The sequence below is a fragment of the Ornithodoros turicata genome, chromosome 1 (assembly GCF_037126465.1).
Source record: "Ornithodoros turicata isolate Travis chromosome 1, ASM3712646v1, whole genome shotgun sequence".
Lineage (NCBI taxonomy): Eukaryota > Metazoa > Arthropoda > Arachnida > Ixodida > Argasidae > Ornithodoros > Ornithodoros turicata.
The window spans coordinates 149534878-149556938 of record NC_088201.1 but is presented as its reverse complement, the minus strand read 5'-3'; the positions used below and the strand labels follow the sequence as shown (position 1 = coordinate 149556938).

Here is a 22061-nt window from a genome sequence, read left to right as displayed (position 1 = left end):
TCGTGTTCTGACTTGTAGAGCTCACAATGATATACTGCACGGCATTCCAGTGCAGCAATTTCTCAGCGATAGCTGCAGCAGCACGTGCTATATGTAACGATAATGATCAAGCTTCCTCGGAAACACGAGCAAATTAAACATAAAGGAGCAAGAATGCGCAGCCAAGCAAGACACAAAAACAATTTCCCGAGCAGCAAGCATTTAGTTAACACGGGAACCAGCTTATATTGTTCAGAAATGGAAAAAATTTACATCTTTTACAGAAAATCCTGCCGGCAATCCTCCACTCATTCAGCTTGTGTACTTCACTTGTTTGGAATGTGGGCTGGAAAGTCGGTTTTGTTGGTGGTGAAATGCTTGTGCTGTCCAAAGATTTGTTTTTGTAGCTTCACTTGTGTTCTGCGTGTCTCAGTATCCTGGCAACCAAGCACTATTGGATATGCACACCAATCCACACCACTTTAGTAATTTGTGCAATAAAATTTCTTAGAAACATGCAAAAATCATTTCTGTGATTCGTTCTCCCTTTTTTTTCACTTGGCACAGCATAACACTGTTGCCCTGTCTTGTCATCCAATTCTGTAGCTTCTGTGTGTCACCACTTGCATCACAAGAGAGACTCATGCTGATTACCTTGGCTTCACAGCACTTTTTGTCAACAGGAGAAGGAAATGAAATGAATGAAGGAAAGAAAAGACCTTGTCTGCGTTGTCATTTTTTTTTGTCTCGGATTTTTCAGTCTCGGATTTTTAAGTTAAGGAGAAGGAAATTAATTTTGTCCAAATAATTAACACATTTTGAAAGATCCAGATGCGCGGTGTAAAGAAATGACGCGTGAAGAGCAGTATCATGAAAAGTTCGACTGTCAACGTGATGGTGTTTCATTGCACCTCAATTATGGTACAGATGGCACAATATAGATCCACTACAAGCTAGACAACATGTGCAAGTGCTGCAAATACAAGTTTCTCTCTACCTAACGTAACATCATGTTTTACAAAATGCAAACACGTAACCCAATTGCTATGAAAATCACATTCCGAAAATATTTTGGAATTGGTGGAATTTGTAAACATCAGCGAAATGTGAAAAGCGCGGGGATCCTGTCAATGAAGTTCCCCATTCATCATCTTAAAAATGAAGTTGTTGCAACTGAAAAGCTCGGGGTATTCACGAAACATTTACAGTGAACAATGACAATCCTATGCACATCAAAATCCGCTTTCAGTCACCATCCAAACCTACCACTTAGTCCTGCGTGGGTCGCGTTTTCTCGACCCGTACCCACACCCGATAAACTCGACTTTTATCTGCAAAGAGACACGGAATACGCCCGCTCCCCGCATATTTTCAAAGGTTTGCCCCACTCGTCACACGTTTTGAAATTTGATGTGTTTCACCAATGTCCGACCCGCTACCTGTTCCGGCGTTAATTTTTCTGGTGCGTGCACGGTGTACCCTGCGGTTATCGGTGCACATAAATCGCAATGTAATTCCAAAACAGCATAAAAAAAAGAACATGCCATTGTTCCACAGCGAAGTGGTGACACCTAAGTCGTTGAACCATAGAAGATTTAAGTTCATTGCCGCGATTAATCCCCCAATAATTCGTCAGACATTAATTTGTATTCGACGTATTTTGTTTCGGTAAAAACTATAGAAACATACTAACTGTATAGCACCACAGCAGTTTTCACAGCACAGCGAATTTGAGATCAATAATCAAACGCCAAGAAGCAGACACTGACAAACAATGACCAAACCAAACTATGACAACCAAAGCGAATTAACTAAACAATAAACCGCACAACAGACATCTGCTCTACTAGATGCTGGATGACATTCTGACGCGGCCATCTTAGCTTGCAGCGATGCCGCAGCCGCGGAACTGACCGCACATGTACCGAGCAACTTCTTCTTCCTACCCGTTTGAAAAAAAAAAACACAAAATAAGTTTCTTTTCATTGCTTAATACACGACAATAAGTGATAGCACGATAGTATATCTACCATTCAGTCACTTCCCGGCATTTCCGGTTCCGTTGTGAAACGAGCCTTTATTTTGCGGTTGATCTGTTCATCATTTGTTATCGGCTGCGGCGCATTCCCGCGGTTTCCGCTAGTGCTTGTACTAGTTCTTCACTCAGAATTTTCGTAGTGCTTGATATTAGTTCGTCGGTGGCGGTAAGAGGCTGCCGTGTTGCTACTGGAACTGTGTGCTTCTGACGGGATGTCTGACACAAGTAAGGCATACTCACATTTCTGATTGCCAGGAAGCCAACAGGCACGTCGCACAAAACACCTTCAGCATGCCGAAAGTATCCTGGGGAGCTATTCTCGATGAAACTAATGCGTGCATTACTTGCACGTCACGAGCTCTTGGGTTGGGTCCACGCGACACGCTCCGCCCGAACGCTCCGCCCATTTCTAGGGACATTTGTCCCTAGCGAAGTCATTTCCAAGTACATTCTTTGCAGTGGCATGCTCTGTTGTAAGAGAACGTAACGAGGTGTCGCTACGTACAAGATGTAATAAATGTGGGAGCAAAACGCAATCGAAATCGTAATGCTGCGTAGAAACGTTCATGAGAAAGCCGTTCATGAGAACATTTTATTTCCAGCTTTACAGTTTCAGCAAAAACTTGCAGAGAGTCCTTTATGTAGACATGCATGTGAAGATTTCCAAAGCGATACAGTGGCGCCACACCTTACGCTTTGACTTTTACAACATTACATCGAGGAGATGTCCCTAGATTTTCCCTAGCCGGCAGACACAAGCCAACATCGTGTTAGGCCATACGTCATTTTGACGTAAGCAATGACGTACGGCATCACTTTTAACGCAGAAAAGTAAGGCAGCGTAGGGGGTGCATTACTTTGATCAAGGACGGCGGTATGATCGACATAGCATACATACTTTGGGTTATGGCGTTATATCTTGTTCGGCAACTGTTTTCACGACTCAACGGTGGCGTACACTGCATTTGTTTGTGGTAATGAACACCGGTGTATGTTGTTGTTGGTTCGTACTTCACCACATAGCAGCGCACGTCCGATGTGCTTCACCACACAACATCTCCATTGAGCCGTTTCTCCGATGTAACGTCGTGCAAGCAAAGGGATGGTCTCAGTAGTTTGCACAGAATTTAGTTCCTCCGGGGGGGGGGGGGGGGGGTACTTTTACACGCTTTTGACGAAGTATTGTAAAATGTCGCAAAATTTAAGGGGGGTCTGTTCCAGATTTGGGGGGTATTAGGGTGCGTGTGTGTAGGGGGGAGGGGGACGGATGTCCTCCCACTCGAAGAACTTGGCAAACGCTGATTCTCAAGGGAAATAAAAAAGGCGTTGGCTATGCGGCTATGCATGGTCACTTCGATGGTCACTGTCGATGGCCCGAGCTCGCGAGGATGCGGTTGCATCATATGTTCCATGCGCGCGACGATGCCCGCACACAGCGATTTGTGTATTCAGAACTATTGTGTATTTGTCAAACGAGTGAATTAAGGTGCGTTCCCACTACCGGGCGGGAGTGCGGAACGGCGCCCACAACGGCAGAAACGGCACTTGAGTGCGACCGGACAGCCGCTTTCCGGCGTCGTGCAAGCAGTCGGTCCCTGCGCGACTGACACTGTCCGCCGGGAGGTCACTGACCAATCACAGTAAAGGCGAGGAGGACGGCGTTTCCCCTTCCGCTCGAAACCGTGTTTCCATGTTGTCTGATGTTGTCGCGGCGCACGTGGTTTTTCCACGCTTGCTGTAGCTATGGACCGCGAAATGGAGCTTCTTTTGGAACGCATAAAAGACTTCAGGTACCTCTACGACAAAAGTGAGCCGAACTTCAAGGATACACAGATGAAAGAAGCCAGGTGGGAAATGATCGGCAAGGAATTCGGAATGTCGGGTAGGTCGTGGTTTCCGTGTTTTTGTTCACATTCGGTGATGTCAGGGGAACGCGTGGAGCAGCTGGAGACTCAAGCCATTAAACTTGATACTCCGATGTGATATACGTTCTTTTCAGGAGCAACATGTGAAAAGAAGTGGCGCAACGCGCGGGATCACTGTGTGAAGATACGGAACAAGCTAGCATCTGCATCCCGTAGTGGCATGGCGGCGGCTGCGCTGCCGGCAGTGAAATGGCCTTATTTTGAGGTTGTTTCAAGTATGTTGGGGCCATTACCATCGGGGTCGTAAGTACATGGAAACAGTCAATTTTTCAGACAAATCTGTTCTGCTGAAATTATCGTTTGCCGCAGGTATATTACGAATGTTCGCCCCGAAATGGTGCCACCCAGGTATGTACTATTATTAGCAATGTTAGGCACATTTACGTATAAAACAGCACTGCCTTGGCCAGCGTAATGTGAGTCAGCAAGACACATTGTCTGCATTATTGTTCCTGCACTGTTAATACCTTGGTATCATTATGTTCACTTGCAGAAATACTGGGGTTTCTTGTAGCCAGCCTTCCCGGCCACCTTCTCCTCCAAGTGCAACTGCACAGGAAACAGCTAGGGACCTGCTAGAGTCGATGTAAGCTGTGTTGCTTTTTTATCAGCACTTGCTATGGTTTCCCTTTGCCATGCCGTGTTCAAGCGATAAGACGACAAACTTTTAGTTTACTACATGTATATATGTGTTCACGAAATGAAATCTGTGATGTCTTCCATGTGTGTTTCACAGGTACAATGGGAGTTCAAGCATCAGCACCTCTGCTGATGATTATGAACCGTAAGTTGACACACAACAAAGACATCGATGGTTTTCTTGAAAGCTTTTTATATTTTAGCATAATATTCAGTTCTAGTCATGCACACAAGGAGCACTGCAATCAGGGGATGCACGCCAGTGGTCAGTCCGTATCAGCAAGCGGACAAAAGCGAAGAAGAACTGCTGCAGCTGCACATGCACAAAGGTAACACACTGAGAATGATGTGATGCAGAGAAAGTGGTGTCGTGTACTCCACGAGATGTGAAACACTTGTCAGGAAAGAGAAGGCTACTGGTGACATGGATATGGATGACACAATTCAGAAGACGCTGGATGTCTGTGCAACGAAGTTGGATAGTCTGCACCAGAAAGGGGACGACATTTGCATGAGCCACGGGATAGCCATTGGTTGGAGGCTGAAGGAGCTGCCTCGGCATCTGCGAACTGACGTGCTGCACAAAATAGACACAGCATTCTATGAAGCGGAAATGTCGTTGTACTCAACAAATGTACGTGAATAAAGACATTAATACTGGTGATATTACTCAGTATCCCCTATGCCCTCAAGATGTACTTGTCTTGCCACGGTACTCTGCCATCTGTAGTGAAGTAGTTTGCGAGCTGTTCTCGCATTGCTGCTGCCGTCCTATTAAGATAGTGTAGAGATAGTACAATTTCTCAGCTGTGTTTCGTGCCTACCTTGTTGGGTTACATCCGACACCCATTCTGTCTTCCATTCTTGGGAGTGACCCAGCTTCTGCTCGCCAAGCTCCTTCGATGACATTTCCTTCAAGGTCCTCCATGTCCGTGTACCCTGGCGGGTTGTATGCAGCAGCAGATATTGGCGATTCTTTCAGCAAAAAGTTATGCAACGCAACACATGCTTGTACGATTCTGTTTGCATTTTTCACTGAGGCCTGGAATGGACGCCTGAGAATACGCCAGCGTGCTGCTAAGATACCAAAAGAATTTTCGATTAAACGACGTGCACGACTTAGGCGGTAATTGAAGGCCTTATGGCGGTACTGCAGCATTCCTGCATGCAAAAATGATGGGAATCAATGCATGTTCAAATGTTTAAAACTGTTGAATATAAGGGAAGGAATTTTCAACTCTGCACCTCTTTTTGGATATGGACGCATCATGTATGGCTTCAAGGGAAATGCCTAGTCTCCCACGATGAAGTATGACATGGTGCCAGCAGAACCAACTGGCCGTGCAGATGGAATGCCATGTGTGCTGTTCTCCAAAATTTCCTTCAGTTGCGACCTTGCAAATATACCGCCATCACTTTCACTTCCCATGTGGCCTATGTCAACATATGTGAATCTGAAAGGAAAAATGTATGCAGCTTTTCAAATCTGACAATGTTGTGCTAGATACAAAAACAGAAACTCAGGATGGGGACTCACCTATAGCCACCATCACAAACAGCAAGTAACACAATGCTGAAACTTTTCTTGTAGTTGAAATAAGTGGAGCCTGATTTAGGGGGGCACTGGATCGTCACGTGTTTCCCATCAATGCTGCCGAGGCAGTTTGGGAAATTCCATTTCGCCTCCATATCTCTAGCAATCTGAAACAACCACCACAACACACGGGAAATATATATACCATCCAGCCACAACTAAGCTTTATGACTGTGCAGATTACCTCTTTCCACTCCTCGGACGTAGACGGCAACCACAGATACTGTTGTGCTAAGCACTCCCATATGGCCTCGCATGTGTCGGAGATGATTTTGCTGGCGGTGGATCTGCCTACCAAAAAGTTGAAGGACGTGCCTCGCACGGAACTGCCTTCCGCTAGGAACCTGAGGATTAATGTGCCATATGAGGAATTACGCATAATTATCATTTGTAACCTTGTACAAACCTAAGTGTCAGCGCCAAGCGGTCACTCGCGGGGATAGCTTTTCGAAACGATGTGTCGGCCCTCGTGATTGTCGTTTGCACCAGCCCAAGAAGAGTATCGAATGTCCGTGGCGGCATTCGAATGAAACTGAAGTAAAAATGCTATATGCAGTTGGCGTTTCATAGCTACAACGTTAGTTTGTTACTTACTCCCTGAACCAAGACACGTCTCTTGAGCGAAGTCTCGGCAACAACCCTGACGCCTGTCCTTCCACATCGCGATAGCGTAAGACGGGTCGTACCCAGTAGCGTCGCGAACTCTGATTCGTTTGCGATCGCCTTTTCCTCAAGATGAGAGACACCGTTAACAAAAGCACCTCAATTGTAGCGAGCACATCGTTGTCGTCCATGTTTACGAAACAAACAGGAGAGACGCCGTCGCGCAGTTGGAGTATCGCGGGTCTCGTTCTCTTCGATACGTCACGAGAAACGGCGCCCGCAAGTGTGGACACTCTCCTGTAATTCTCGGAGATTCCGTCGGCCGTTCTCCGTTGTACGGACGCAAGCCCGGTAGTGGGAACTAGCCTTTATAGAGGAATGTCCTAAAAAAATTTGTGAAAACTGCGACGATGTTCACAAGGCAAGAGCTAGCAATCGCTCCAACGGCCATTACACTTGCACAAATTTTGTTGGCGCTCTTCGCGCCACTCGGTTTGTTCAAAATTGCAGCAAAATTTCATGCGCGAGCGCCACCATACTGTCAGCAACTTCGCAATGCAATGCGCTCACATTCACATATTTTCTCTTTAGCTCTTACAAGTCCGAGCAAATTCTCTCGTCGCAACTAAGTTGCATATTGCTACACTCTTACGTATTTCCACAAATCTTTCCTTCGCATTGTGCTCTTCCGTTTCCGGCGACGGAATGCAAGGGCGGTCTCGTGAGGCGGTCGCCTAGTGCAACAATGCAACTGCATGCTTAATTGTTTTAGCATTGGTTGCGTGCGCGTGGGGTATCTTCACGCCTTCTTCGCTCGGCGACCAATGATAGCTTGCAAGCGAAGTAATGCACGCATTACTTCATCGAGAATAGCTCCCCAGACGGACGTTTTGTCGGCGTGTGCAGGCAAACGTGGAACGTAGCTTTCAGCTGATATCTGATATTCCTGATATACCGCTTCCTCAGAATGTGTCAGGAGCTACTGAATCAGTTGGGCTCGCGTCGGGTGACGTTCATGAAACCGGAGCTTCGCAGCTGAATGTTAAAACGTCTTCTGGTAGCTGAACCTCGCAGTCGCTTTTCCTACAGCACAGTGCATCAGGCGACGTTGACTTGTCGCATTTGCCAGCTGTTGTAAATAATGTGTCAGTCAGAGCTTCCGGTACTTCCGAAGTGGAATCTGTAATAGCTAAGTTGAGGGCTTGGGCTCTTACAGGCGTTCATCAGAACCATGTCACAGCGATATTAAAGCTCATGGAGTCACACGATTGTTTTGTAGACATTCCGAGTTGTGCACGATCCTTGCTTAACACTCCACGGCACAACAACATAGTAGAAATGTCCAAGGGAACATATTGTCATTTTGGGCTAAAGGCCGGTCTTCAGTATACACTTTCCACATCAAAACGTCTTCCAGATGAAATTCTGTTGAATGTGAACATTGAGGGCCTTCCGATCATAAAAAGCACAAAACACCAGTTTTGGCCGATTTTATGCAAGGTGGTCAACTGTGGCAGAGGTTTAGAACCATTCCCTGCTGGGGTGTACCATGGGACTTCAAAAGCTTTATGTGCACATACATTTCTCAGTACATCTGTTGCAGAGCTGTGCGAACTTTACAGGGAAGGCTTGGAAATTCGAGGCAAGAGAGTGAATGTTAAAGTAGCTGCATTCGTGTGCAATGCTCCCGCCAAAGCTTACGTGCTTGCAGTGAAAGGACACTCGGGCTATAATAGCTGTACGAAGTGTATTAATTAAGTGTAGTAATATATTGGAGACAGAGTATGTTTCCCAGAAATGAATGCACCATTGCGGACAGATGTGATTTTTCGAGCTCTTGAGCGGGAGGACCATCACCAAGGCACTTCAAAACTGTAGGAGCTACCCATTGATATTGTGCAACAGCTACCCTTAGAGTATATGCACCTTGTATGTCTCGGCGTGCAAAAAAAGCTCCTGTCAATGTGATTCAAAGGAAGCACTTGGTCTGCGCCGTCCGAAACCATGGTCCTCTTGACAGCTGGAGTGCCTTCCCTTTCGAGAGCTTCATGCAGGTCTTGAAAAGGTGTTTGCGGAAACCCGAAAGGCCTCTGGAGCAGCTGCATAATCGAATTTTAGAACGGCGGTGTATTCCTCCTGTTACTGCTCCTCGTACAAGTGACATCAGTCTTTCTCTTGAAATCAGGAATGGCTCAGAAGTGCCATCAGGGTGTATCGGCCCCCTTTATAGGCACCTTGTGGCGCCTTCAGAACAATTCAAGGGACAGTACGTGCCTTTTGTTTGGTGGAAGTTTTGTGAGGATCACAGCGATAGCCTGCAGTGCTTCTACAGAGCTTCCGTGTATTATAGGAAGAAAGTTTCGTTCCAAAATATCCTCACATACCTTAGTCTGGTTGTATATTCTTTCACTGTACTATACGCTATGACAGTATGTCTCTTTGCACGACAGAAAGAAAACGTTGGAGATAGCATGTGATGAAGCGTCTGTCCACTCAGAAAGGAGCAATAAGGGGGCATTCACATGCAGGCCACAACGCTATGGTGAAAAAAATGAAGCAATGTAGTCCTCACATGCAGTTTTTGTGGTACCTTATTTGAGAGCGATCCAATGAGACCATTCTACGTGCACAAGGGAAAAGCTGAGGGACTGCGCGAAATACTGACCTACTTTCATGGTGTATTAGCAGCAGCCTATACTTCAACAAGCACAAAATCAACAGGAACTTGCAAGTTGCACACAACCTTTGTTGCGTATTTATTTGTTAGCCGCTTATTTCTCTGCTTGCTCATGTGAGACTTCACTGACGTCGAAACAGCACACTGTGAAGCTGATCTGTGATGGTCTTCCTGTGGCCAGCCTCTGCCTCTTTGAGAATGAACATCTTGTTGTCCACACCAGCAATATATTACACTATTCTGCAGCTTTCAGAGCACAACTTTGTCCCTATTTGTGCATGGACATCATGTTCATTATCCCTGAAGTTCCTTAACCAGCCACGTTTCTATTGGTCCTTTGAGAATCGGCAGCACGACTTACCGTCCTCATTTCCTATTGCAAAGCCTGCACTTGCTGTTAGCCATTACAGTCACTTCATTATGCATTCCTTGATTATATAGGATTGGCATAGCATACACTCCACTGTTTTAACTTGATTGTTGTTTCTGGCAGCCTCCACAAGATACAAAATTGTAAGATTCCCCAATGAGTCAATGAGGACAACCAGTCGTGCCATCCATGGGTGGTTGGTACAGTATGTTTTTGGCCGCCAGAGAAGGAGGAGAAAAAGGTGGGATTCTATGTAAGGAAAAACAAGCCTCCTGGAATGCACTGGCGATTTCTTGGGTGTCAGGAAATGGAAGCATATGGTATGCTCTTGACAGTGTATGTTACTGTTGTGTGAATTCTAATGGCTGTTTGTTTTGTTCAACAGAAAGCTGTGAGGAGGCACGAAAAATGCTCCCCATTGCCACAAACACCTCTGACCTCAACGGTGAGCTGGAGTACGGAAGGGGAAAAAGACGCAGAGTCAGAAGGTTGCCGTCCGACGATGATAGCCCTCCGCCTGTCACACCTCCCCGCCGCAGCCAACCAACATGTAAGCATTCGTACTGCGCTACGGCTGTCTGCTCCCTGTCCGTCCCGTTCTCTGTTTCTTTAGCTCTTACTAGGTGCGTTCTTTTCGCTTGCACCTCCTTGCACCCAGTAAACCGGTTAGGAGGGTGCAGCACCTTTTCATTCTTTTCGTCCCCTCCTCTGCGCACTCTTGCCCCGCCCGCGTTCTTTTCGTAGTTCCCTCTGCCCCAGTTTCACGTTGAACTCAAAAACCTCTGCACCTTCCCATACGTGGGTGAAGAAGTGTGGAAGCAGACGACACCGTGAAATGGCTGCGACGTCGGTCTTCGAAATCTGGCCCCTGCTCGACGGGTACAACTCGGACGCCTTGTACATGTCGGCAAGTCGTGAAGACAGTCGGAACAAACGTTTGTACTCGAATTCCATGTACCTCGGCACGGCAGTTTCATAATGCAGAGGAATTCGACAGCGTTCATGCCTCTCGAGAACTTGGATTGTAGCACAAACCAAGCACGATGCATAACACTCGTCTTCTGAGTCCGAATCAACTAGCTCCATAAAGGCCGCCAGACTCGCGTTACACGCCATTACCGTCACAAGAACCAGAAAAATGTGGGACTGCGCGTACGAACAAAACTCCACACTCTACGAAAACTCAAAACTACGCGGCTACAGCCCTGCTTCGTAGCAGACGACAGTTCCTCCCCTCCCCCCGGCGCACAATTGCATTCTTTTCAAGGGTTTAGTCCCTTTGCGCCTTTCACTAAGCCGGTTTTCGCGGTCTTCCCAACCCAGAAAACCGGGGATTTAGGTGCAGCACTTTTTTTGCCGAAAAGAACGCACTCTTTCGTTCTTTTCTTGCTAACTCATTTGTACTGTGCTGGATAAGCTTCCGGGGTTCTTTTTGTGCCATTCCGGCAATTGATTTTCATAGTGGCAATTAAAGCAAGTAACAAAGGAGGAACAAAGATGCCTTCCTGTGGTCTCATGATCTTTTTCGAAGCTTGATTTGGCTTTTTCGATTTACTAATATGGACCAGGCAATGAAGGCCATGCAGCCAGCGAAAGGCACACCCAAAGGAGGAAGCATCTTCCTGAACTTTCAGATGAGGAGTACTCACTACCTGGCAACCCCTCCTCGTCCTCTTCGTAAACAAAAACGTAAGAGTCATTTCTTATGGTTGCAGAGGCCTGTGAATATTACAGATATCGGGTTTGAATGGAATGTTTTACTGGTCCTTCACCAGCCCTCACTGTCATTCTGTCAGCTTGACTAGATTTGTGCTTGTGAAAAGACGTGGTGGTCTTTTTGTGGTGCCTGGACCTTGAGGCTGACCGGTGTGACTTAAATTTCTATGACACGGCAACAGTGAACCAATACTGTTTAGTTTTGATGATAGCGCTTTCAGGTGTTAATTTAACACACTGTACGTGCAGTACGGGTGAATGATTAAAAAGAAAAGATAGCTTTGTGATGGGAAAAACAAAAGCGCTGCTTGTTCTACTCCTCACACTGAGCTGAACCATTTCAAATAATTGTCCTGTGTGTCTTGTCTTTTGTGTGTGGTTACTGAGTGTGTGCATTTTTTCGCCATTTATTTACACTAACTGCTGAAATGCGTCTGTACGAGGTTTGAATAATAATAATAATAACTGGGGGTTTGCGTCGCGAGACAACTGAGATCATGAGCGACGCCACAGCGGTCGGTCTGTGAATTGCTTTTGCCCACCTGAGGGTTCTTTAACGTGCGAAGAAAGCTCACCAAAGCTAAGCAACTTGTACCCCGCCACCAAGTTGCTGGCGTCCTCGGCTGGGTTCGAACCCGCGATCCCGGGATCAGAAGGCGAACATGCTACCGACTGACCCACCGAGGCCTCCGTACGAGGTTTAAACTAGTTAGACATTTTGCCCCTCTCTTACGGGTGAGCACTGCCTTAGCACACTGTTGTCATTCCTGATTATATCAAAAAAATACGCAGCGAAATTTCATTTGGCAAAATGCTCCAGTACTATAAGGTTCCGCTCTGCATCTTCGAGGGCGTTACACAACATGTGAGCACACTGAATGCAAAGTGCACATGTGACGCTTATTCCCTTCCAGCATAATGCTCGCTTCATCTAGCACTGCATCTGTTATTGTGGAGACAACGATAGCGAAGCCAAGGGGTACCTTTTGTGCACTTAGTGCAAATAAATAGCGAAAAGAGACACACACTCAGTAACCTCTCACAAAAAACAAAACACACACATACAGGACATTTATTTGAAATGGTTCAGTTCAGCGTGATGAGTAGAAAGGAACAACTTCAACTTGATCACGAGCTGTTTAATTCTCCAATGTGGCTGGGAGGGGCCCCCCAAAAAAAAAACTAGTGCCAAGTCAGTCGGCCGTCGTAGAGAAATGAAAACGAAACTCACACAGGTGCCAGGAACACCTAACAGGTGACCCGGGACACGTCATTGTCGTCTCTAATTTCGTACACTGTCTTTTCTTTTTCATTTCAATCATTCGCCCATCCTGCACATATGGCGTGTTAAAGTAACACCCGAAAGGCATAATTGTCAGTACTAAACGGCAGTCTAGGTGGTCGAGGCGTCGCAAAAAAGCCGACCACACGTATCACTACCAAGACCTGACGCTGCACCACCTCTTAGAGGCGAGAACAAAGGCTTGGAAAGTTTCCATCCTCTCTGGTCTCCTATTGGCCCTCATCCAGGAGGCAGAGCCAACTTCTCTGAGCTAGCGTGTCCCTGTTAGAGTAATGTCTGATTGAAGTACTTGTCCTTTCTGTTTAACCCTTCTGTGTCACCTTATTTTGACATTGGTGCTTGCTTTCTCAATATGGTTACCATTTTGCTGTTTGGAACACAAAGATGGTACACATATGCATTCTGTTCACTACTTTGAGTTGAAATGCACAAAGAAAGTAGTTGAATCCAATGCATAAATTATTCAAATGAAGTCATTTTAAGGAATTGGACGATAGCTGGATGACCCAACATGTTGTTGAGTCATTCCCATAATTGTTACTTGTGCCATGCCTGAAACTGTAGACAATGTGCTTCACAGCTTGTAGTACTGTCCTTGTAGGTGATAGCTACAATGCACAAAATGTGTTGAATTTTCACACATCCACTAGCCAGCCCTTGTCCCCCATCATAAGACGGGAGTTATGATTTTGGCTCTTCTGATTTTTGGAATGTCTCTGATACTCACCTGTTTCATGACAGTCCCATTAGAAGAACTGAATTCTACGCAGTAGTTTAAATTTTTAGTTTGTGTTGCAAGCTTTTGTTTGTTTCCACCAGACACAAAGGATGTGCAACGTTCAAGCTCCTAGCCAAGCCTATTTCATTTGGGAGGTTCAAGTAGAGAAGGCAGACAGAGTACAAACTGTAAGTTAAATATAACGTGTCCACTACCTTTTTGCACGTTGTTTGGACATAATTGATGCTCATAGCACGTGTGGAATTTGAATCTCAACCTTTAGTGAAAGGTATTGCATGAAAAACCCTGCATGGGTGCTAAAAGTATTTTTGAGTAATTAATTTGTTTCTGTCTTCAAATTTCTTGCCTGTAGTAGCACAACCAGGCACTGTTTCAATTAGCTGTCAGGCTACAATTACATGTTCATGGTTGGCACTGGAGTGATGAAAGACCAGGAAAGCGCAAACGAACCCTTACCTATGAGTCAGTGAGCGGAGATAGGGGAACGAAAGGGTGTGCTGCTCCGTGACTCCGTGTGAGAAATTTGTAAATTGAAACTGATTAATTACTAAGCAAAACATCAATTAAGGATATTTGCTGAGTTGCCAACTAGCCAGTCAAACCTCCGTGAATTGGACTGCAGCAATGAGTCTGGAAAACTCAGCAGTGACGGCAATTGCTTTTCAGTGGCTCAGCCAGTGTCGGACAAAAAATTTCGGGGTTCGGTCCGGGCTTAGGGATTTTACATCTGGTTCTGGAGCGTAGAATAGCTGTTTGAACAGTTTATTCGGGTTCATAACGGTTCAGCACACTGCAGAAAAAGTTATACCATAATTATTTGGTAATGTTCTTATTCGTTTTCCTGCTGCGTATCATCATGTATAGTGAGCTTCAAAATATCTTTAAAAAAATGAATGAAAATCGAAGAGGTCAGTGTGGTCCTGATCTGCTGTCAAATCAGTCAGGACATCTTTTATTACTACATAGTGCCTACTCTGTGGTGCTAAGATTGCCACAGGAAACATGATCCCCAGCTGGGACACCACCCTAACAATGACACAAATTGCATCACCAAAACGATAGCAAGTGTCGTGTAGCCCACTTGTGTGTACATTGAAATTTGAGTAATGCTTGGAGCACATTCCTTAGTTGTCGCCCTGGAATAGGGTGTCCTCTTTCACACCTTTAAATTATCCTTGTCCAAAAAGGGAAAAAGAATGTGAACCGTTTACCAAATCTGTTCAGAAGAGTACTTTTCATTAGTACTTCACATCCAATGTGGCAGGCAAATAGTGTTCTACAGTAGAATCTCGATGATACGAATCTCTCGGGGCCGCGGAAAACATTCGTATCAACCGAAATTCGTATCATCCGAAACTGAGAAAGGCAATGTGCAAAAATAGACAGTACTGCTTTATTCTTGTATCGTACGATGAAAAAAGTTCGTTATCTGCCGCTGCGTCATGGGTGCTTCGAGATCGTGCAGTAAACTTCGCTGAAACGCGTAGAACCGCGTGCAAGTGTTCTCACTGACGCATTCCGTACTTGTCGCACGCCTCAGAAACTTCGAGAGCGTGCAACACGTCGGCAGTCGCTGGCGGCTTCTCATCATCTCCCACAGCATTTTCACTTTCACTATTACTGGAAGCAGATAACTGCCCTCCTGCAGCAGAGTCCTCGATTATCTCATTCACAGATTGCACGTCGCAACGTCATCATCGGCAGTCACAAAATCAAATGCGGAGCATTCCACCCGAAGTTGCTCCCAATTTTCGATAGATATGTTTTCTTGGTCCAGCTCCGCACATGTTTCAACATGTGAGCTGGGAATACCGCACTTTCGGAAACAGTTCTGGATTGTTGATTCCGTCACCCGGTCCCACGAAACAGCAATGAAGTGCAAGGCGTCCAGCAGGCTCACCTGGAGGTTTGCTTCGTTGCGTTCAATCTTCGCTAGGAGACGTCGCACTAGAAGGCCTTTGAAATGGTGCTTCACATTTCTGATAATCCCTGCATCCAGCGGCTGCAAATGGCTGGTTGCGTTTGCTGGCAAAAACACCAGCTTTACGTTCCGAAGCTGTACATCTTTAGGATGGGCAGAACACTGATCAAGAATTAGGACAATTTTTCTGTTCTTGCTTGACATTTTGTGGTCAAGATAAACCAAAAACTCTTGAAAAATGGTCGTCGTCATCCAGGCTCGCTTGTTAGCCTTGTACACGCACGGCAATGGGCCTGCGTTTTTGAAACACCTTGGCTTTTGAAACTTCCCGACGACCGTCAGTTTGAATTTTTCCGAGCCATCTGCGTTGCAGCAGAAGAGAACAGTAATTCTGTTCTTGCTTTTTTCACCACCTTGGCAATTCTGCCCCTTGAAACATAAGCTCTTCTCTGGCTGCACGTTGAAGAAGAGGCCAGCCTCATCCGTATTGAAGATGTCGTGCGGCTCATAGCCTGCGATGAGTGATGGCAGTGTTGCTGTTTTCCATTCATTCACAACGGACTCGTCGACTTTCTTCCCTTCGCCGCAGACAGTCTTGTACACTAAATTATGTCTCGCCTTGAAACGGTGGAGCCACCCACCTGACGCTTGGAAGTTGTCAATTCCCAGAGATAGAGCAATGTCATCCGCTTTCTCTCGCACCACTTTGCCGTCGACGTTGATGCCGGCCGCCGTCACCTCCTTAAACCATGTCAGAAGGATTTCTTCCAAGTTCACGTGCTGCGCCGTCTTCGCTTGCTTGACATTCGCACCGAAGCGTTGCACGTTCTTCAGAATCTGCTCTCGCTGACCGACGATCGTGCTCAGCGTCGATGGTGCTAGTCCGAGCTCTTTTGCAAGATCGGTTCGCTTCGCTCTTTGGGTCCTGGTCAACTTTGCTCAGAACTTCAAGCTTCTCCTTGAATGATAGCGCTTTGCGTTTGCGAGACATAGCCTGGCACTGCTTTCAGTTTGCGTGATTGCTCTGCAACTGGGCGTACCACATTCCCGGTTCCAAATTTATGCTCCGTTCTTCTGGGCTTTTCCCCCAACTAACAAGAGAGTTCACAGTCGCGGAACCCCACCATTGTTAGTTTCGCACAACCATGCAAGCAGGAGATTGAGTTCAGGAGGCTCCGTCCAAACTCGGGAGACTCGGACAGCACCAAAAGTAGGAGGAAGGGGTTTCACGTGCGTGTCACGTGACGTCAGGGAGGAACGACCTCCCTCGCCTGCTCCATTGTTGCTTTTCAGCTTTTGTTCGTATCATCCGACCAGGTCGGAAAGTACGTTCGGATTATCCGAACGATAAATACACGTAAAGAATTGGCGTCCGGCCGGGACTTGGGAAAAATTCCTATCATCCGAAAATTCGTATCAACCGGGATCGTATCATCGAGATTTTACTGTATTCGGGCAAATATAGCGGTTCAGTTAAAGTTTGACACCCTGAGTTCAGCATTGGATGTGTTTGCTCGAGCGTTGATCAATGCGTTGTGACATCCTCGGTTTCATTCTAATGTAGGTGATGAATCACCTGGAGCTTCGGAAATCTGCGCGCCTGGAAGAACACAACTTTTCTGGTATGTGTCCTTGAGAACATATTTGCATTTCTGGATAGCTGTGATCACTGTTCACCCAAACACTGTTTTGCATGTGTCTGTTAGTAATATGAACCAAGCCTCGCACAATCAGCATGCACAATTAATCAGCGTGCAGCTGTATGTCAGAGTTTCACGCTCCAAGTGCATTGCTGTTGCAGCCACCACAATTGCTTTCAGGAAAAAAATCCTCCGCATTTCTTAAGTGCACAGAGTCAAGGCCTCCTGGGACTTGCACCACTTCATTTGCACAGCCATCAACCAACACCCCAGGTCAGTAACTTCTGCAAGTGCATATGGAACTATGACAATACCAGGAGAATGCATGACAACAATGTAAAGGAAATGGGGATGAAAAGACATGCAGGTGTGAATCCTGCTCTCCTTCATACAAGTGATGGATCTGCCCCCCCCCCCCTAAAAAAAAGAAAACAAAAAATGTCAGTTTATACATTGGATTTCTCTACTATGCACCTTTCCCCCCCCCCTGAAACCATGGGTCTGAATCTGCCCCTGCTTCATGTTCTACAGTATTTTAGGCCATATGCTTCTTCAAAAGAAATTTGCAAGGCTTGCTGGCAACAATAATATCGAGCCTTTTGTTTTGCAGCTGGTTTTCATTGTTTGCTTGATTGTAGACAGCAGTTAATCTGCAGAAATTGCTCTGCTGATCTATTGAAGTGTCCATCTGACTGTTTTTGCACACATGCTTTTAATTTTGTAGAGTTGGAGAAGAAAGTGCTGCACAGCCTCCACATCATGTCATTGCGGCTTCTAGAGCACTCCGACCAGCTGGACATAATGTTATCATATTTGCAAGAACCCAAAGAGACGGAAGAGTCAGACATCATTACACGTCCATTTGTTGGTGTTGAAAGTTTCATAAAGTTTGATGAGGGACTGCAGCACTCTCACAAGAAAAAGGAACAGCTGGTATGTTCTATCATATCATGTTTAAACGTATGACATGAAGAACATAACAAACAGTGTACAAACAGTGCTTTTTAGACCGAAGTGAATAGTGACAGCTTTAGTTAATATCTGAACCTTCTCTTCATATACGAAGCGAATAGTCATGAAACCGAACAGTATTAATGAAGAGACACAGTGGTCACACGAGCTGCTGCAGGTTAGTTCAGTCGATGTACAAGGGTAGCTCTTGTATTTGCCAGTGTTTACGAACACTATCACATTCAAGCCATTTCGGAATGCTTTGTGTTCATTCATTGAGCGCTCAGATCCTGCCAGCGTTCATACGAACGCATCAAGCAGAAGCTGCTGTACTTTTCTCTCTGTTGTGCGGCGCTTTCTGGCTTACACACGGAGCGACAGCATAGCTGTATTGTAAGCTTTGTAGCTGTTTTAGCTTTGGAAATATCCGGATATATTTGGTTTGGAAGGGGGCATTCAGCTTGATTCAAATTGAGCGCAGCAGTATTCGCTACAATATTTGAAAAAACATTTGTGCAGCAGTACGAATGACAAAATACTAGACATCGCATTGACAACGGCTAGATATTTGGAGCTTTCTAAGATTCCTGCTCAGCGAAATGTGACAAACTTTTTAAATGAAAAAGAGCAAAAGCTGTTGGAGGTCTGGCAGTAAATGAAAGAAAAAAGAAAATGAACCAACTTCAGATAAATATCAAGACATATTGGCTGCTTTTGGTGCGAGTGTGTTTTTATACAGTGGTATCACTTGCTGAGTGTTAGAGCATCCCAGGGTATATGATTATGGGTGACACAGTATCTCAGTGCAAAACTGCAGATGATCAGTGTATTTATATTTTTTCATTAGAGCCTGTGTTTGAAGAGCCTTTACTTTACACATCTATAATGTACCACGTTCCAAGTGAAGCCTTTCATTAATTGTCGGCAGCTTTTATTTCACTGCACAACACAGTTTCAGCCTACAACACTCGATGATGCTATGCTTACTCATGCACATCAATAAGCCTACGTAAATGTCCATTGCACGATATCCACTGTACAGCCAATCTTATACTTAACACGCTCTTCTGCAGCAGCGACAGATGATAAAAATTGGGGGCACAAGCAGTGGAGACAGAGCCAGACGCACCCTCTACAAAATAATTGCAGATGAGGTGGCACAGAAATTCAACTGGGCAGGGGCAGGCGGCAAAATGAAGTTCAGTTCAATTGAGTGCTGCAACGTGATATGTAGTAAGTATGGCTTACAACATATAACTAGGAAGTGATTTTTTTTGGGTTGAACTCAGTTCCTCCTGCTTATTCCCCCCGAAGTGACCTCCAACCAGCTTGTGTTAAACCCGATTTCTTCCTGAATTCCATTAACTATGAAATCCTCAAGTGACATTTCCACTGAAGACAAACAAAGGACGCCACATGCTACACATGTAAGAATGGGTCACTTACGTTCGCTATGCCTTCTATACGTCTGTGCCTTTGGGGACTAGTGGTGCTAAGTCACCTACCCACACATAAAAAAAAAAAAAATAGGGGGAATGACTTAATGAACAAGAGGAGAAACAAAAATACCCGAATGCACAATTATCGCCCGATTTTTCCGTCCCGAATCTGAGAAAGGCATTTAACCCCAAAAAAGTCACTCCCTACCAAAATGTTACGAATAGCAGAGCTTCAAGATGGCAATAGTTTAGTTAGAGAATGACAATGCGCGTGACATGCCCCTTGTCATCGTCGTCATTACACTCCACCCCCCCCCCCCCCTCCGAAGTCGTGAACTCCCGGGCACAATGAATGGTGACGTGACGACGGAGATGAACAATGGTCAAGAGACAGTGGTGGAAGATGGTGTCGATGGCATGGGTGCTAACGGGGTGAAATCATGATGGCGACGTGGACGACAAGGCCCAGGGCTAGGAACGATGTTCGGCTATGATATGGACGATGGGGTGATGAGGCGATGGGGACGCTGTGCTGCTCGCTGTAAGGTCGGTGGTCCGAGGGCGGGAGCTGAGCCATCACGGGGGCTGCTGTCATGGGCGTCGATTCACAACGGGGCCTCTGGTTAGGTCGGATCATCTTTGGTCTCATAGGTCTGCCGGCAGGTCTGGGGTGTCGATGGCCATGGCAGCCAGTGTTGCGGATTTGAATCCATGGATTTGATTTAAATCCGGATTTAAATCCACCGTAGGGCTGGCGGATTTGATTTGCGATTTGATTTGCGCAAAAAAGTACGGGCAGGATTTGGATTTGGATTGAATCGCATTTTTCACTAATGATTTCGATTTGGATTCAATCCCATATTCCAGGTATGATTTGGATTTGGATTCAATCGCCCCTTTTTCAGCGGATTTGCGCGTGGATTTCGCCAAGCTCCCTCACAAGATGCATGGATTTGAAATTGAGCGAAGCGCCGTTTCGCATCTTGTCTGAAATCTGTACACGCACTAGCGGCGTCCTCTCTCCAGAGCGACAGGAGTAGCCATTTTGTTCCAATCACTTCCCCTCACCGCACCGAGGGAACACCAGGCGCAGTTCTGTGAACGCAGTTAACGTTATTCTGTCGATTGGACGGCACCTTTCCCGTGGACCTCTAGTTGAGTCTTCAAGCACGACCCGTTTCAAGCTTGCCAAATCATGTCGTGAAATTCTTGGTCTTCGCAATCATATTGAACGCATATAGGTACACACATTCACGTCAAAACGAAGTAGAAACGAACAATAAATATATCACCTCCTATCATTTCGTGATTTCGGGAAGGCAAGCCTTTCCTACTCCCGCGGATAATCATGGCAAGATGTGCCACTCTTCCTCGCATACCCCCCTTTTTTTTCTTCCTTGATTACAACAGTCTGTACTGCGCGAGGAAAATTTTTACAAAGCCCCGAAACGTCAGCCTTAAAATAGACCCATGGGCTACATGTTTTGTATAAGTATTCGTAACATGTCCCACGATTTATTAACGATCAATTTAATTGTGACCCCCAGGGTATAGTAACCAACGACCTGTGGTCTTTTGAGCACTGATGGTAGAAATCGACGCAGGCGTGTGTTTTTTGGGCGTAGCTGAGCCTAGGCCCGCGATAGGAATTCCTTCACTCAGGCCTGTTCACCCGGTGCTAAATGACGAGGAGGTTCCTGACCCAAAATCCGCTTTTGGGAAGGTGCACCTACCAACTCCACACTGTTCATGACCCGTGAAGCCCGAGTCAACACCAACACGATACGTGATGATGGAGAAGGGGGTTGCGCACCGCCCTTCCCAGAGTGAGCCAGTCATCTACGATTCAATACACTTTTATCAGTATCACTTTTTCTATTTTGGTGTAACACAAAAATTTAAGGGTACTTAACGAATTACGTGTGGCAATGCAAGAGAAAGTGCGGCTGATTTTCGATAATGTTTTACTATTTTCTTTCAGGATGCCTTCAACTCAACTCCCATCATTCATTAATTACATGTATTTTCGTTGGGCTTCCCTTTGCGCCCCTCGTCCACTGGCATTGCACAATTCCGCGCGGCGGAGTGGCCAGCTGTCGGCTACGCGCCGGCGAGGAGAGCAATCTGAGCCAACTGGGAATTAAATGATGGAGGACGAGTGTTTTTCGTGAGGAGGAATCTAATGCTGTCACACTGCAGGACGACGCGGCTCTGGGCTCGGGCAATGCTCGGGACTGCCTAGCTCTCGGGGAAGTACTCATGCCCTCCAAAACGCGGCCGGTGTTAGCTTCCAGCTAATCGTACGGCGGCTGGTCGCGCGTGAAATACAACATCCACATTCAACGATCCGAAATGGCTGCGCGTCTTCAACCTTTAAGAGGGAGCACGTTCGGCATGCCCGTTGCCCGCACGGGGCGTGCGAACGCTAGAGGTGACACAGTGAGGTCGCCTTCTGTCCACTCTTGGGTAGTTCATTTTAAATCGACAAGGGTGAAAAATTGACAATTTTTTGTGAAAAAAAAATATG

At 46.0% G+C, this 22061-nt stretch overlaps 1 protein-coding gene and 3 long non-coding RNA genes across 4 annotated transcripts; 3 read left to right on the top strand and 1 right to left on the bottom strand.

Moving 5' to 3' along the window:
- The first annotated feature begins 3679 nt into the window (after positions 1-3679).
- On the top strand, positions 3680-4743 carry LOC135370963 (uncharacterized). The gene is made up of 3 exons (XR_010415479.1): positions 3680-4290; positions 4436-4528; positions 4679-4743. It is a non-coding gene; the product is annotated as an uncharacterized LOC135370963 (long non-coding RNA).
- A 93-nt stretch (positions 4744-4836) lies between these two features.
- On the bottom strand, positions 4837-7141 carry LOC135370954 (uncharacterized). The gene is made up of 7 exons (XM_064604901.1): positions 6770-7141; positions 6582-6707; positions 6360-6519; positions 6119-6282; positions 5827-6035; positions 5406-5742; positions 4837-5352 (listed from the first exon to the last, which is right to left on the bottom strand). The coding sequence occupies exons 1-5, from the start codon at positions 6967-6969 to the stop codon at positions 5873-5875; spliced, it is 813 nt and encodes a 270-aa protein (XP_064460971.1). The 5' UTR covers positions 6970-7141; the 3' UTR covers positions 4837-5352; positions 5406-5742; positions 5827-5872.
- A 2852-nt stretch (positions 7142-9993) lies between these two features.
- On the top strand, positions 9994-17118 carry LOC135370974 (uncharacterized). Its single transcript, XR_010415482.1, has 5 exons — positions 9994-10145; positions 10211-10375; positions 11394-11514; positions 13664-13750; positions 17069-17118. It is a non-coding gene; the product is annotated as an uncharacterized LOC135370974 (long non-coding RNA).
- Positions 17119-17261: 143 nt separating this feature from the next.
- On the top strand, positions 17262-19354 carry LOC135370968 (uncharacterized). Its single transcript, XR_010415481.1, has 3 exons — positions 17262-17417; positions 17869-18077; positions 19169-19354. It is a non-coding gene; the product is annotated as an uncharacterized LOC135370968 (long non-coding RNA).
- Positions 19355-22061: the final 2707 nt, after the last annotated feature.

What these genes read in the sequence shown, in the direction of transcription:
- LOC135370954 (XM_064604901.1), bottom strand. Translation starts at nt 6,969, where the DNA reads ATGGACGACAACGATGTGCTCGCTACAATTGAGGTGCTTTTGTTAACG. An exon ending in GACGTGTCTTGGTTCAGGGA is followed by an intron (nt 6,708 to 6,769) that starts GTAAGTAACAAA and finishes TTTTTACTTCAG; the next exon opens with TTTCATTCGAATGCCGCCAC. An exon ending in CGCTTGGCGCTGACACTTAG is followed by an intron (nt 6,520 to 6,581) that starts GTTTGTACAAGG and finishes ATTAATCCTCAG; the next exon opens with GTTCCTAGCGGAAGGCAGTT.